This window comes from Endocarpon pusillum (assembly GCF_000464535.1).
Source record: "Endocarpon pusillum Z07020 unplaced genomic scaffold scaffold2026, whole genome shotgun sequence".
Lineage (NCBI taxonomy): Eukaryota > Fungi > Ascomycota > Eurotiomycetes > Verrucariales > Verrucariaceae > Endocarpon > Endocarpon pusillum.
Window position 1 is genome coordinate 1 of NW_006916120.1, and position 16208 is coordinate 16208.

General features: G+C 43.5%; 4 protein-coding genes across 4 annotated transcripts; 2 read left to right on the forward strand and 2 right to left on the reverse strand.

Moving 5' to 3' along the window:
• Window positions 1–4497: 4497 nt before the first annotated feature.
• EPUS_08602 (uncharacterized protein) lies at window positions 4498–6000 on the forward strand (the record flags this gene model as incomplete). Its single annotated transcript, XM_007803110.1, has 1 exon — window positions 4498–6000. The coding sequence occupies one exon, from the start codon at window positions 4498–4500 to the stop codon at window positions 5998–6000; it is 1503 nt and encodes a 500-aa protein (XP_007801301.1).
• Window positions 6001–7764: 1764 nt separating this feature from the next.
• EPUS_08603 (uncharacterized protein) lies at window positions 7765–8853 on the reverse strand (the record flags this gene model as incomplete). The annotated part of the gene is made up of 1 exon (XM_007803111.1): window positions 7765–8853. One exon carries the CDS (start codon window positions 8851–8853, stop codon window positions 7765–7767), a length of 1089 nt encoding a protein of 362 aa, XP_007801302.1.
• Window positions 8854–10559: 1706 nt separating this feature from the next.
• EPUS_08604 (uncharacterized protein) lies at window positions 10560–10838 on the forward strand (the record flags this gene model as incomplete). The annotated part of the gene is made up of 1 exon (XM_007803112.1): window positions 10560–10838. One exon carries the CDS (start codon window positions 10560–10562, stop codon window positions 10836–10838), a length of 279 nt encoding a protein of 92 aa, XP_007801303.1.
• A 1242-nt stretch (window positions 10839–12080) lies between these two features.
• On the reverse strand, window positions 12081–14009 carry EPUS_08605 (uncharacterized protein; the record flags this gene model as incomplete). The annotated part of the gene is made up of 1 exon (XM_007803113.1): window positions 12081–14009. One exon carries the CDS (start codon window positions 14007–14009, stop codon window positions 12081–12083), a length of 1929 nt encoding a protein of 642 aa, XP_007801304.1.
• Window positions 14010–16208: the final 2199 nt, after the last annotated feature.

The window sequence follows — 16208 nt, forward strand, 5'->3', positions numbered from 1 at the left end:
GTAAGGCAAACCTCTCTATTTGTAATCCGTCTGGATAGCTTACACGCTTTAACAAGTGCCTTACAGCAGGAGTTTGCTTGCTGCTGCAAGTCAGTTATAGATGTTGCCTCCTGAGTATGTGGCTAGCACATGTATTTCCTGTGCTATAGCAAAGGAAATACATTATCTATTACACTACTCTCCTTTCTAAAAAAAAATTAATTGCTTTTAATTAAGAGTATAAGAAAGCAAGTCTACTTTTATTCTAACGTTACTAAACCTAATAATTCTTTATTTAGTTAGTCTAATATTTAATTATATATATATAGTTAAATCTATTACGTAATATCTTTATTAAATTTTCTGTACTCTACCTCAAATCAACTAATTAGGCACCTCTTTCGCTAGATGCCTTTCAAAATAATCCCCACCTTTTTCACTAGGTGCCTTTCAAAATAGTCCCTAAGCAGGTCTTTAAAGCCCTTGAAGTTTAAGATAGGGTAATAGGTCAGGTCCTCTGGCCAGCCTACCCATCTTGCTCGTACCTTCCATGCTTTGCCCACTCTCTTGACGTCGACTATAATCTTCGACCTCCCACGCCTCCTCTTCTTCTGTCTTTACTAGCAGAGGCTGTGGGTACTCCTGCCCTGGCAGAGGGTCGGCAGGGTCCTTGGTCAGCAGTGATGCATGGAACACGTTGTGAATCCTCATCAACAAGGGCAGTTTTAAACGAAAACTCTGCTCAAGCCTCTTTATAACAGGGAGGCCTAATCTCTATTTTGAATCGAGTTTCTTATAAGGTCTTGTTATACTAATATTTTTTGTTAATAGCCAGACCTTATCTCCTTCTTTAAAATCAATTTCCTAGCAATACTTATTCGCCTGCTCTTGTTACTACAACTATGTAGCCTTTAGATACTCTTATACTTACTTCTAACCCTTTTTTATTAGCCTTACTAGATTCTTAGCCTTCCTTAGGGCTATGTATTTCCTTACTATCTCTATAGACTTAGGCTTATTAAAGCTTATCCTTAGTTAATATCTGTATATAATCATAAATAGTAATAGCTATATAAACTTAGATACTATTACGTTTATAGCAAATTCGATGTTTAAGAGAAGATTATTCTAATTATCTTATACAAAATCTATATAGGCCTTTAGGTATTATTCTATTTCTATATTAGAGACTTTTGTCTAGCTATCTATTTATAAATAGTAAGCTATAAATAACTTTATTTTAATTCCTAAGATTTAGTACTATTATTTTTATACTTTGTTAGCAAACTATAGCTTTTAGTTAGATATAATTATCTAAGGAAGCTTATAAAGCTTCTATATATTCCTATATAATATCTTAGCTGTCTCCTCTAAAGTCATACCCTCCTTTACAGCTATACAAGGGATATAATAGCGTTTCTTGCTTAGCTAATTAATAACCACTAAAATAGCATTATAGTCTTCTGATGTTAGTAATCCTGTAATGAAATCCATTAAGATATCCTGCTAAGGGTGCTTAGGAATTAGAAGAGGTTGCAATAGGCCTATAGAGAGCTAATGTACAGGTTTAGTCCTTTTATAGACATAATAATTCTGTAAGAATCTCCTGACTAATATATATTTATTTAAGATATAGTATCTATTATTCGTAATAGCCTTTCTTATCTTTGTATAGCCTAAGTGCCTAGTTTCTTTGCTCTTATAGATCTCTTAAATCACATCTGTCACTATTATTACTAGTACTGCTAGTTTTTCTCTGTACTATAGCACTCCTTCCTTATCTTTATAATTTTAAATATTATATCTAAATATTTTCTTCTTTAGGTTTTTTATTTATTTCTCTATCCTAATCGCGTTAAACGTCTTGTTAACCTGATTCTCTTTCTTTACTCTCTTTTAGAGCGGCAAATCTTCTTCCTCTGGCAACGCCTACATTACTGAGATCTTTAGGTTATCTTTTACTTCCTTAGATAGCATATTTGATTGCAGAAGAGTTTAATACAGATTAGGATTCTCCTTTGCTCTTAGAATCTTAGTTTCCCTTTAAGTTAATATGTTAGCTTTTCTATTGTTATATTAAGATAATAACTTTGACAAAAATGCATACTAATATATTAGCTTCTTTATTAATATAAAATACTCTAGAATCTTATAATTTATAAGTATTTAGACAGGATTCTCTTCTAGTAAGTATAACTTTAGTGATTATTTCTTAAAATAATAAATAATAATTAATAGTTCCTTATTATAAATTATGTAATTATATTTTACTAATGTTATACTTATTAAGAAGAATGCTACAAGATAGAGTTCTTTATCCTTCCCTTGTTACAAGAGCACTTTACTAACTATATAATTGCTTACATTATACTTTATAACTGTCTCTTTCTTAAGGTTAAAATAAATAAGGACTAGCTCCTTTGAAATAAGATCCTTTAGGGCCTAGAACGCCTTAGTATAGCGGTTATCTCAGGTGCGCCTTGTATTCTTCTTTAACAGGTTATTTAGCGGCCTTGCTATCTTGCTAAATCCTAAGCAGAATTGTTAATAGAAGTTAACAAACCCTAGGAATCTTCGCACTATGCAGACATCTCCTAGGTTAGGTTTCTCCCACTCCCGAATAACTTATACGCGCTCTAGATCTATCTGAATGCCCTCTGCTCCTTTGAAATAAGATCCTTTAGGGCCTAGAACGCCTTAGTATAGCGGTTATCTCAGGTGCGCCTTGTATTCTTCTTTAACAGGTTATTTAGCGGCCTTGCTATCTTGCTAAATCCTAAGCAGAATTGTTAATAGAAGTTAACAAACCCTAGGAATCTTCGCACTATGCAGACATCTCCTAGGTTAGGTTTCTCCCACTCCCGAATAACTTATACGCGCTCTAGATCTATCTGAATGCCCTCTAGAGTTATAATCAACCTGAGATACTTCACTAACTGTGTATAGAACTCGCTTTTCTTGATATTAGCCTGAATATCACTTTCGCAGAGAATCTATAAGACCTTCTGTATGTATTGCTTATGTTCTTTTTTTAATTAGCTAAAGATCAAGATGTTGTCTAGATATAGTATAACAAATTTTCTAAGCACCTTTATAAATTTCTTATTTATAAAGTGTTAGAACATCACTAGTATAAAGGTTAATCTGAATAATAATACCTTATATTAGTAGTTGCTATATATAGTATTAAACATAGTAAGTTTATAGTCCTTCTTAGTTGCTAAACAAATCTAGTAATATACCTATTAAATATCTAGCTTAGAAAAGACTATAACTTTTCTAAGAAGACTTATAGTCTTATTGATTTGAGGGATGACATAGTTATTCTTCTTTATAATAGCGTTTAGATCCCTAAAATTAATACAGAAACGGAGTCCCCCTTAGAGTTTCTGTACCAGAAGAATTAGTAATATAAATAAGGTAGTGCTTAGTTTAATAAACCCCTTCTTAAGATGCTCCTTAATGTATTTCTTAACCACCTTAAGCTTATCTAAGCTCATCTTACATAAGGGCTGCGTTTAAGGCAGTTCAGCACTTGCTTCTAGTTTAATCTTATAGTCATACTCTTCTTTGTGCTCTAGAAGAGTATCAGAAGCCTTCTTTAAGAAGACATTTATAAATTCTTGAAATTTTATTAAAAGAATCTTCTTTCTTAATGTATTTATTTATGTCCTCTATTGTAATAGCAAACATTTCTGCACTAGAGGTGATTAATAATTACTTAAATACTATAATGCTTACAGGCTTAATGTTATGCTAGGCTGCTCTGGCCTCTTTGACCTTCCTTCTGTAGATGGTAGCTGTGATTATCCTGCTACTTAGAGTCTTCTTTACCTTAATAAGGCGTAGAGGTTGTGAAACGGCTAAGGTTATTTTAGGACGCTTAAGAATCTTTGTCACTTATAATAGTAATGCTCTGATCAGGTTAGCCTAAAATTTAGCTATATATATATAGCTAAATTTGTTATATAGCTTCTTTATTAGTTCTTTCTTTGCTGCTTGCTCTTTAGCCTTAGGCTTGTTACTCTGACTTTTGTAGTTCTACTAAAATATAAGTTACTCTTTATAATTATAATCCTTTGCAAACTTTACTAATAAATCTCTAGGATCTAGAATATAGTTATGTAACCTTATTTACTTCTTCTCTAAGATTATAAAGTATATAGCCTTTATTATATAGAAGATCTGTGATCTTTACTAGTGTTTACTAACGTATATAAATAAATAGAAGGCCTGAGAGATAAATTAATAGATCTTACTAGCAAAATGGGCTCTAGCACGTAATAGTCCGCCGTACTAGAGTTATTGGGCAGGACTGACAAGGCCGAAACGCCAGTTCAAATCTCAACTCCGATGATATTCAGGGCCTACATGTCATTCCTCTATCCAGTCTATCATATCAAATATAATCTCTACACATTGCATATTGTCGTTAGCATTGCCTGTTTCATTGATCTAGTCATAGCTGGATCGTTTCTGTTCCTCAACAGATAACTCCGTCTTTGTGATTACTGTTCAATGGCGGAGGTTGTCGGCACAATAGCAAGCGCTGTGACTCTAGCAGCCCTGTTTAAGCTTTGTGTTGAGGCATTTGACGTGATTCATACTGCACAAAAGCAGGCAATCGACCTCAAGAAGCTCACGTTGAAGCTCAATATCGAGAAATGCCGGCTGTACACCTGGGGAGAGGCCATGGGGCTTACCGCTGTCGTGCGGCCTAGTGCAAGGCAACCGCTAGATTCTTGCCCGTATGCAGAGATAGTCCACGAGATTTTGGAGCTTATTCTAGATATGTTTGGAGATTCACAAAAGCTCAAAACCAAATATGGCTGCGTCACCATAGATGTCAAGAACGAGGTTAATATGGACACAACACTTTCGCAAAGGAGCGCGCTGCAACAACTCAGTACGTCATTTGACAACTTCAGTATCAAATCGGCTACTCAGGTCAAAAAGCGCAGCCTGATTAAAACAGCTCTTTGGGCTATCCATGACCGTAAGAAATTTGAGACACTGGTTCATGAGGTAAAAGGCCTCATAGATGGCCTTCAAGACATTACCAAAGACCTTGGAAGTTTGGTCGTTCAGGAGCAGATGATTCGATCCCGTATCCTTAGGATAAACGACGTCAGAACCCTCGACTGGGTTGCCGAGATCTGTGAAAGCAACCATCCAGCCATCTCTGATGCTGCATCTTTAAAAGCAGAATCATTGTCCGAGGCCAGCACTTTCCGTCGCGGGATTCAGCATTGGAAGGAGAATGTTGAGGGCTTTAAGGATTCTGATGGCTCGGATACATCAGACTTCGAAACAGTCATCGGTGCTATGGAAGATATGACACTCTCTGAGATCAAGCAAATAACCTTTCATCTCCTCAAAGACATGCAGTCTATGAAGACTTATAACGAAACGCAGCTGTCAGCTGGCGTCAATAGCGATGCTGACCTAGCAGTCATAGACCCCAGCAAGCTCGATTTTTACCGAGTACTGTACGACTACGAACCAGGTAGTAAGGTGGAAGGTGGAGATCTCAAAGTCAACAAAGGTGACCTAGTTGCTGTCCTTTCTAAGAAAGATCTGAAGGGCAATGAAACAGAATGGTGGTATTGCCGGTGTCGAGATGGGAGAATAGGGTATTTACCCAGCAACTACCTCCTCATAATCAGACGACGAGATCACAGACAGCAGCAATCCAGCAGCAATGTCACAGAAAATGACGAACTCCGTGCTTCTAATCTAGAGCAGGAATCGTCTGCAGTCACAGACCAATGGTGGGCTGAACTTGGCCGCCGAGCTGACCATCAGTTCACTGAAACGAACGCAATGCTACACAATATATACGAGTCGGAGCGCAGTCCACAGTTCAAAAAGCACTTTGGTACCGTTGAAAACTGGTTCAAGAAACTGAGCGAGAGCGAGCAGTGTGCGGCCCTTGTCTCGTTGCACGACCTCTTGACCCAGCCCCAAATGTGCTTTCTAAATCTTCATTACAGCGACAAGCTTCCACTTTTGTGGCTTTGACACTAAAGCAGCGATAGTCTTAGAGATGCGAAAAGAACTGAGGGACAACGAGTCGCATGAAATTCGGACTTTGCAGAATACCATGCCATACGGGAAGAGGCAATATCTAGGGCGTTTACAGCAGCACTGTATATGCAGAGAGAGTTGAAACACCAGACATTGAGACGACTCACGCAGCAAAGCCGACCCTAGCAGCATCCCAAAGAATAACACTGGCCAGGTGGCTTGACAGAAATAGGAGAAGGCTATTGGAATATTGGTGGATGGGCTTTGAGCATGGAGATTGGATATGTCTGCAACGAATGACGAAGGTATTGCTTTCATTATTACTGGTCACAGCAAGAGTCGTCAGACTCCAATAAGAGGATTGACAACGAAAATGATGCAGTCGACGTGGTTAACACTATTACTGACAGCCTTGCGTTCTGGCATCAAGAGCCCTACTGTGGCGTAATCGGTCGGCCTGCGCACCACGTTAGTTGATGAACAGGCTAAATGAATTGAGTGTAAAGAGCAAGTGGTTCTATCTAATGAGTGCGTAGAGAGCATACTTATACGTACAGATCCTGCGTACCCAAGCGAAATAGTGCGAAACGCAGATACCAAAATTACATGCAAAATTCAGGCGAAACGCGTAGCAAAATAAGCCAGAATGCACTCACAAAGTTCAACGTTAGTCTTGGTAAAGTCTTACGTAGCTGAAAGACTGTTGTCCTTGATAGGTTTGTGTCCTAGAGAGACAGCATGATAGGGCTGGGACTCTGACAGTTTAGGAATTAGTTGTCCATCTTGTTAATCCTGATAAAGGGTTTCCTCGTTAAATGACGTTTTTATTATATATTTCTAGTAACTTATGCAAAATGATGGCTGGAGGACTTTGACATTCACAATTACCTACTAGTGTTCTATATTAAGATGAAGGCTCAGGTTTCATGGCGCAATTTGGTAACGGTAGGACGTGATATAGATAAACAGATGAACTTTGGAACCGAACACATTTGCTTTGAGAAGTTTCTTTTTGGGAAGAATAGGGTGGGAATCGTTTGTCTTGTGGTGCTTCTCTCGCTGTGGAGCAGAACTGATATGGTATGCTAGACGTATGATGCTTAGGAGTCTAGGATCGATCCTGCAGAAGATTGAAATATATACACAGAATGTAGTACCAAATGCCAAGGCCTCACATCGCTGGTGCTAACGTGGGAAATGCTTCAACGCTGGGCCTAGATATCTAGATAGAAATGGCCGAATTGCCAGTCATGACGATAGTGCTCGAATTTTCATGACGAAAAATGCCTCCATTTCCCTCACTCTGCGGCAGTTATCAGCTCAGCTTGAGTATGCTAGAGGCATACATGCATCAATCTATCTCGGTAACGTCTGATCTCTGATTAATTCCGTCTCGCCTGAACGTTGCCCAGAAGTATGGAAGTACAGTTCCGAGTAATTTGCAAGTCTCCGTTCACCCACGTTCCAACTCCCAGCCCAGCGACCGACCAGTTATGCCATGTGTGTTGCCACCAACTCCTCGTCTACTCATGTAACTCCCAGTCCTGTTGTCAAGCCGTGCCACTTCTGCTTCCTCGCAGTATTCAAGCCGGCATCTCATGAATACTCCGCATTTGTGGCCCATATGCCGGTCGGTACGGAGTATACTGCCTCACCCCGTTAGAAGTAACGGCCGGGTGCAATGTCATATCTAACTTTTGGTTACTGAATGAGTAGCTGAAGAGATTAAGGATGCATCATCCACGTTACCGAAAGCAATCATGTGGTCTCTATCATTGACACGTCGCGTGGAGCCACAACCGCTCTCTCATCAGCAGGCAACTCCGGTTTGTGGCCTGACCACGCTGGACTCCGTAGGTCACCGTTCGTGCTATCTCTACTGTGGGCATCGGAGATGCCGGCGTAGCTTCCGTAGGATTTTGGGCGGAATGGGTGTTCGATTGGGGGCGGCGCTTTTTGGCGGCGTTTGCGTAGGAAGCTTAAGAGTAGCCAGGCGAGGGCGGCGAGGATGAGGGCCCCGACGCCGACGCCAACCCCGATTCCGATTTTGGAGTCGGTGGAGAGGCTTGGGTCCTTGGAGGGAGTGATCGGAGGGGAGGCAGGAGAGCCGGCGATGGGAGTTTGAGATGTGGAGCTGCTGTGAGATGGGGATGCGGTGTTTCGAGCAGGAGAGTCGTTGGTCGCGGAGGGACTCACTGTGATTCGAGTGATTTGAGTTTGGTCTGCTGCAGCTGTGGTGGGAGAATCAAAATCCGAACTAGTAGAAGGGTTTGAGTTGGTATTGGGAGGTTCGTTTATCGTCATACTCGGGGCCTGACCGGGAAAATATGAAATTCTACCTGGTTGGTCAAGGACGAGATTTGCAATATCTGGAATCTTTGAGGGAGCGGCGAAAGCTATATTGGCATTCTCTTCAGGACACCAGCATGGCTGGCCGTTGAAAAAGGGAAAGTTTTCATTGTTGCTACTGTCACCAAATTGGTTGTCACAACAAGACCATTGGTTAGACGTGCCATTGCAATAGCTATGACCCACCCAGTAGGCATCTAGAAGCCGAGAAGGATCAGCCGTGACCTCCGCGATGTATTGTCCAAGGCTTTTACCTGAATTGCATTTTGATGGGCATCGACTGGAGCCATAACTTTCGTCGGTACAGCCGGCAGTGTAGACCATGCCGACTATTTGCAGTAAGCAAAAGAGGGGATTGGAAAAAGATTTGCTGGTAGAACTGACCTTCGTGACCATAACAAGCATTGGCTCCGAGACAATTGTGGCCAACTCGGCAGCATGATTGAACTCCTTGACTGACCTCTCCACACGGTATGTAGCTGTTTGTTGTACCGTCATCTCTGGGAAGCCTTTGTCCTTGTGACCAATAACAATCGACCACTTCATATGCATGAACTTGGAGGGAGATGAGCGAGAGAAATCGAAGTACGTGGAAAATGAGAAAGCGAGAGTGATGCATTACGTCAGTAGTATGACGGGAAGTCACTCATTGCAGCCAAAGATATGAGGACATGAACAAGTAAGTCCAATCAGGATGGTGGTAGCCCAGTGAAGGAGAAGCGTGAATGCGGTAATTTTAACACAAACTTTCCAAATTTTGAGATTTGCGTGCTTTTGTCGTGATGGGGCAAAAAGCTGATTTGGGTGAGTTGATGTGGTTGATGACGCCAGAAGCCTCTTCACCGATCAGCTAGAAAATGGGGACATGGTCAGAGCCCTGCCTGGTGGATCTCCACCGACCGACGGCGTCATAGTCGAAGTGTAATCTCATAGGTGAAGCCAAGCCCATTGGAAAGAAAAGTGACCGTAGATAGCGGAAGGCACACAGCGCTCTGCTGTAGAGCGAGTCGCTGACTTGCTTACCAATTATTTCATTCCGGTCGTTACCCTTGCTGCCGTCCTCGAATGGATTCCCTGTTACGTAGTACGCAGTACTCTGTAAGCCTGGGACTGTCAGGAACCTTGGTCGGGTGGAGAATTGGTCTTGCTGCGCCAACGGCCCGTTAGTTATGACAGGATGCAGGATTCAAGGTTCCGAGGCATCAAGAGCCGGTCCGCATCCCAACCAAGCCTAGCGCTCTTACGCCCGTCGTTTTAGTGTCTTAGCGTCTTAGCATCACGCGATACCACCGCGGCTGGGGCGGCAGCAGAGAAGGGGGAACGTTTTTTTGCTCTATCTCTTGTGTCACTGAATTAGTGACCCTCTCTTATTGAGAATAGTGTTGCCCTGATTCAGCCCTGAAATTCTGCTGCAGTAGTAGCAGGAAGAACATCAAAAATAAATTGAGCGATAGTTCGGAGTACTCCGCACAAATGATGAGAATTCTGAGAGCTATGAACTGATGTTATTCTTATTATGATAGGTTTGATAATTAGAATGATGCAGGCAGCTAAACATCTAGAATCAGCTATTACCTGTACAGCGTGCCAACAAACCCAAGAAACCAAGGCCAGGTCCAACTCCTTAGGAGATTGGAACCTCCATCCAAACCTGAGATCCTAGCCCGTCGATATGCAAATGTCCGTTAACTTACGCAGCGGACCTCCTTTCTATTTCTACATACAGTCATCATGACATGAGACCGCCATCATGGGACCCCATTACCTCCAACCTTGCTTTTCTCGCACCTGCTTCATATATATGATTCGATGTCTTCAGCTGAATGCCCCTTGTAGTGCATCATCCCATTTCCATTTTCCATTTCACCTTTTCTTGCTTGCTTTTGCCGAGTCGTACTTCCTTTGCCTAATTTTATACACACAAATCGCTTTTGGTTGTCTCAGGTAATTTCTGCTTTGCTTTGCTTGCCTTTTGTCATCTCTTCGCGACCCGAAAACGTCCGCAGATTGCGAGCTAGCTAGCTGGTGGACGTCCCATGCATTGGTCAGTCAGTCAGTTATTCCTCCAAGACCATTCCAACAGGGCAGGAGAGCCAGTCCACCCTCTTGCCCTTGAGGTCCGAACCGACCATCTCCAAACCCCTACCGCTCTCCTCTCCCCTCCTCTCCTCCAATATTCGACAGAGAGCAAGGTAGACGCAGCAATGACATACCTCCCATCACCTCACCAACACCCCCCATCAACAACCCACGACCCAGTATCCGCATACCACCGCATCCTAGCCCGCGAGCGTATCCGGGCAAGCGAATACCTTTCCGTCGCCGCGCAGCCACTGGCGCACGAGCGGAACATTGTGAGGGAGAAAGAGGCGGTCAGTGCGCGGTTGAGGGCGCATGAGCAGGTGATTGCCAGGGAGCAAGGGGAGGCGCTGTGTAGGGCGGAGGCGCGTGAGAGGATTCTGTGTGGTGCTCGTCAGGGCTGAGGAGGTCAAGGGGTTTTAAAGGGACGTGGGTTGGTGGTTAGAGCTGGATATCGACGTAGTGGATGTAGTAGGATTTATAGGTTTGGGGATCACGATTCGAGTTTGATTTCTGTGATTTGGTTCATTGATATTCGTATTGCTGCTTGGAGCGTAGCTATCCTAAGCTTGCGGGGACTTTCCGTTTCGTTTGGCTGATCATTTGTCTTATTCGTGATCATAAAACTCCATCAATATCTTTCAGTTTCCAAGCCAGTGAAGTTTCTCAGCGCCGGTTTCTGTGTACCTGAAGCCGCTGGTTATTGGCTTGCGTGGAAGACTGCCCAGCTAGGCAATTGCGATTTTTGAAAGGAAAATTCTTTGTCGGCTAGAACGTAAATGTACATACGGAGTAATGTTAAGAGTTCATGCCCTCCTCCACCACAACGTGCTCGCTTTTCTTCAAGATCTGTGTTGAAGCGAGTTGGTGATCAGCAGGGAGATGAATGATATAATGTTGAGAAAAGACATGAGAAAGGAAACGATCGCAAGTGGAACGAGTCTGATATCAAAATCCAGGGCAGATATGAAGAAGCAGGAATACGAACCTGGAAGGGGTACCCATCGAAATAAAAGCAAAATATACGCCAGAGTATCTTTATGCTGGAAAGAAACAGTAACCTAAGCTGCCAATGGGAACGCTTGTCAGCTCAGTAGCTAAAGAAGACTGAACCCAGATTCTCATGTCCAAGTGTCTCAGACTGTATACAACAAGACTTCAAAGATTACGACAGCCTCCATTGTGCAGTATCGATGGAGCAGAAGCCGGCACCTGGGCACCTGAGTCAGTTTGGCCGGTTGTATGATCGTGTTGGGCGCAGATGTCTTCCCAGCCCTCTTCAGTGTATTTGATGTGGAAGGCGTGTTGACCGTATATAGACGCGGCAGCGCAGAATCCGGCCACATCGATCTCGAAGAGGCGTCGAGAGTGCGGTACATACTATTAGCACAAATTACAGCGATCTGACTGGTACGCATGACACCTTGTCCATAAAGAGTAGGTTGTTCGGTCACCTCAGTCGCGTAGCGGTATTCGGAGCCGAGAGACTTGTCGAATATCAGCGTAGGGCTTTCCGTGTTTCGCCCAGTCCGGCCGTCCGCCCAGTCTTTGCTGCACCCACTCGAGTACTCGACAGTGGATTCCAAGCGTACTGTACCCCTCAAAAGTTTTCTCCTGAATTGTATCATATCAGACAAGCTTGTTGTCTAGACAATGGTGAAGTTCTCCATTTTGGTCCCTAGTCGGAGCGCTTCGCCGTCCACCATACCATGGACATAGCAGAATGCATCACCAACAAGTCTGTAAGTGCGCTCAGCTCCTTTTTGCAACGGACCATCAACCGCCCGCAGCATTACTGGTAATGGTCCCCCGTGAACTATGGCGATAAGGTCCCCAGGTCTCAATTGTGCTCCGCCCAACTCGGCACTATAGTCTTTGTCGCCAATTCCCAACAATCCATGTTCGCTTGTTTCAAAGAGACACCGCCCTCTGGTTACATGGCGCATGCGATTAAGAAAGTCCTTGTCCTCTATACCGGCTAGAGTCTCGGCCGTTGAATCGTTTCCCGTACTGGAGCTTTCGATGACCTTCTGGTACCACCTGTAAAATTGTGCGCGGAGATAGACTGGTTGACGATTGCCATTTACATCAGCATCGGCGATTACAGTACGCCAGAACGCGTCCTGTCGCTGTGGGTCTGCCTGGTCTTTAGGCTGGGTGATCTTGGCCTGTCCTCTCTGGTCTGGCCACACTGCCCAATTATGCCAGTCAAACAAACGGTCGCTTTCGATTACGAAGTACGAAGAGTGTCGTAAGGCCGCGATTCTGTCGAGGATGAAGCCGCGTAAGACAAGGTGACCCATTTCTAACACGCCCATGCTGGGTGTCTTCCCAGCAGCAAGCCAAGCAATAGGCGACAGGTCACCGCATGCCCTATACTTGATGATGTTTCCTGACCATTGGCGCTGCCGATAAAGCAAAGACACACCATCATCCAAAGAAGCCCAATCAGGACACCATGACCCCAAGTAGTTATTATCGAATGCTCGATTAGACCGTCTGGTAGCCAGCACGCGCAAATCTCCGTATTTTGCTATTGTAGACAACGCAAAAGATGCAAAAACGTCATGGATTGGCTTGGAGTAATCGATTTCGAAGCCCAGCTGCTGTCTAGGACCATGTCCGTAAAGTAGATCTGAGACACCTAGCAAGGCGAAGATCCTATCCCTGGGATCGGTCGATTTGTAGTCACGACAAGCCCAGAGTAGCTCTAGTAGATCCGGAGGGCGCTGTTTTGTTGCAACAAGCTGTCGAAGATTTTCGATTGCTTGCATGGCACTCCAACCTTGATGGACGGTTGGGTAATCCCGTGCGCGTCGGTCATTCGAAAAGCGAAGCGAAACAGCACGAAAGAACGCATCCCAGGGTATTGTCTCGGTTCCACATGTAACGACAAGGCTTTTGGCCAATGCTGCTTCTTGCAGTACCCATGAGCGACGGAATAGCTCTCTGTCCACAATCCGATCAATATAATTCCAGTTTTCGTATTTGTGAATCTTCCAGTAATTGAAAACGGAATTGGATGGATCAGCTTCAACAGCTGGCACGCCAAAGGTCAATGCTAGGATATATATCATGTTCGCGTCACAATAACTGAGGTTGCCGGATTCGAAATCGTGCAGATAGCGCGCAAGCCTCATGACAACCTGACTGCCTGTATCTCCTCCACCAAGCCAAGCGATGACATTTTTCGCTCGATGAAAGAGAAATGCCATCTGCCTGATTTGACTGCTGCGTTCCTCGATGTCTTTTTGGTTAATGCAAAGTGCGTCCACCCAAAGTAGCCTGGGACGTTCGGGGAGACGAAGATGGTTTAAGGCAATAAACAAGTTGCGGGTCACTGAGAATTTTCTGCCATTGACTATGATAGCTCGAAGGTTACCATGAGCTCCCCAGAGCCAGGACAGAGCCTCCCATTGAGGCGTTGCTAAGTCGACCTCTTCTTTGACCGTTCGCGTTACCAATTCACATTCGATGGGATCTTGACCCACACCTGGCTTGAGATAAGCGAAACGGAAGGAATCAGCCGTAGGCAGTCGGTCGTATACAAAATCGTCATCTTTCTTCAGATCCATCTGCTGTAGGTAAATCAGGGGGATTTGATGGGGTGTCAATTAAAACCTCCTCCTTCTCTCGCAGCCAGTGTAGAGTATGTATAGTTTTGACAGATGCTATCATTGTCATACTTGACCATCTTGAATCTCAGCCGCATGCTAAAGGGAGGTTAAAAAAGTGGGGAGATGTTGATAATAATAGTACAAGGTGCCACTCAGATGTATGTTCTTACCTGATAGGATTAGCGTTGAGGTCCTTCGGCCCGACCCCAATTTAATCACCGAAGTGTATCCCCTCCGAGGTCGGGTGGTACTAATAGCGTCTTGGCGTAAAAATAAGGTTTTTGAGCCGCATTTGATCGCCATAGCTCTCCGCAGCTGGTTTTTGAAATGAATTTTCAACCACCTCCAATGCTACGACCACGTCGAAATACGCAAATCCCTATTAGATATAGAGAGAACTCACCTCCGCAAATATCTCAAAACAATAACCAACGAAAACGGCGCAGAATTGACCCCGAAAAGATTGATCGAAATAATGTCGATCAAGCCTTGGCAGTGATTGCTCCTGCGTCAGAATGCGCAGATGAATCACCCACACTCATTTCAACAGAACTTCCTCATTTTGAGGCTAATTACGTTGAAAATCGAGAAGGAGCTCCTCAATATACCGATTTATCTGTATTAGGCTTTTTTCAGCTCTTTTTAGCGACTCTGTGGTGGAAATCATCTCCAAAGAGACTAATTCGTACGCCGAATCTCAACTTCGAAATCCTCTATTTCCTCCTCTATCTCTCCCGTCGAACTGCCCCTGGGTACCTACTACATCGGCAGAAATACGTGTATATCTGGGCATAAATCTCTATTTTGGCTTGTACCGATTGGCAGTTCGAGAGGATTATTGGAAAATTCATAAACTTGGTCAATTTATAGGATATGGTCGATTCAAACGAATCCATCGTTTTTTTAGTACACAAAGTGGCCCTATTCCTTCAAACGCACCCTGGTTCTATCGAATTCAGCGCGTTGCTGGTCTTGTACGAACAGCATGTCGAAATTCCTTTACTCCCTCCTCTAATATCGCTATTGACGAGGCTATGGTCGGCTTTAAGGGCCGTTCAAAGCATACAATCAAGCTAAAGGGCAAGCCTATTGATACAGGCTACAAGCTATGGTGTATTGGCGACCATGGCTATATCTGGAGCTGGCTATTTCACTCTGGAGTAGAGGGCGTTGAAACGCTCGAAAAGGGTAAAAAAACGAGCTGGCCGCGTCTGCGCTTCACAGACCACAAATACACAGAAAACGTCTCCTTAGCACCCACATTCGCGCTTGTTCTACGTCTCGCCGAACAGCTTCCAAAACAGCTTGATTTCTGCATCTATTTGGATAATCTGTTTCTAAATGTACCTGTTGCGCAGTGTCTTTTGGCTATGAGGGTCTATTGTATGGGTACAACGCGCAAAAAGGCTGACGGCTTTCCCCTTGATCTTCAGAGCTATTTTGACAACAATAATGAGCTGCTATGGGACTCTACTGTAGCAGAAGTAGTAGATAACAACGTTCTATGCTTCATTTGGCGAGATAATAAGACTATGGGCGCTATTTCGACTGCTTATAGCCTCCACAGACTTGAGGATAAAATTCAACGTCTACAAAGATGCCCAAAATTAACGTCTGAAAATTAATACATTTTATGCCCTGTTTTTAACAGTCAACCGTTCAAGAAGCTCTTTATACCAATAGCTATTAATGATTATAACCATTATATAAAGAGCGTGGACCAAGCTAATCAACTGCGCGCTAGCTCTACGTGCCATCGAAAGCAGAATTATCGAACTTAGTAGCCGTTATTCTATTTTCTTATTGACGTTGCTTACGTTAACACTTATTTGCTATAGAAATAGAGTTCGATAGCAAATACTGCAAAAGCCAAAAAAACGCATACTTCTTATAGAGATTTTATGGTGACTCTATGTAATTAATTGCTCTACTCGAATAATAAGATTCAGAAGGAGGAAGAATCCGAGGAGGAAGAGTCTGAGATTCTACCCACAGAAGGCTCTAATTTGGCCCACGAACCCGTACGACAGAAAACCAACGGCCGGTGTCAATAGGGAAAGCTCCACCCGCCTGGCTGCCCCCTCAAAAGGGCACTCAAGCGCAAATTTGGGACGGATATAACAGAATCGTCTGTTAATGGCGCCAATGAGGCTATTT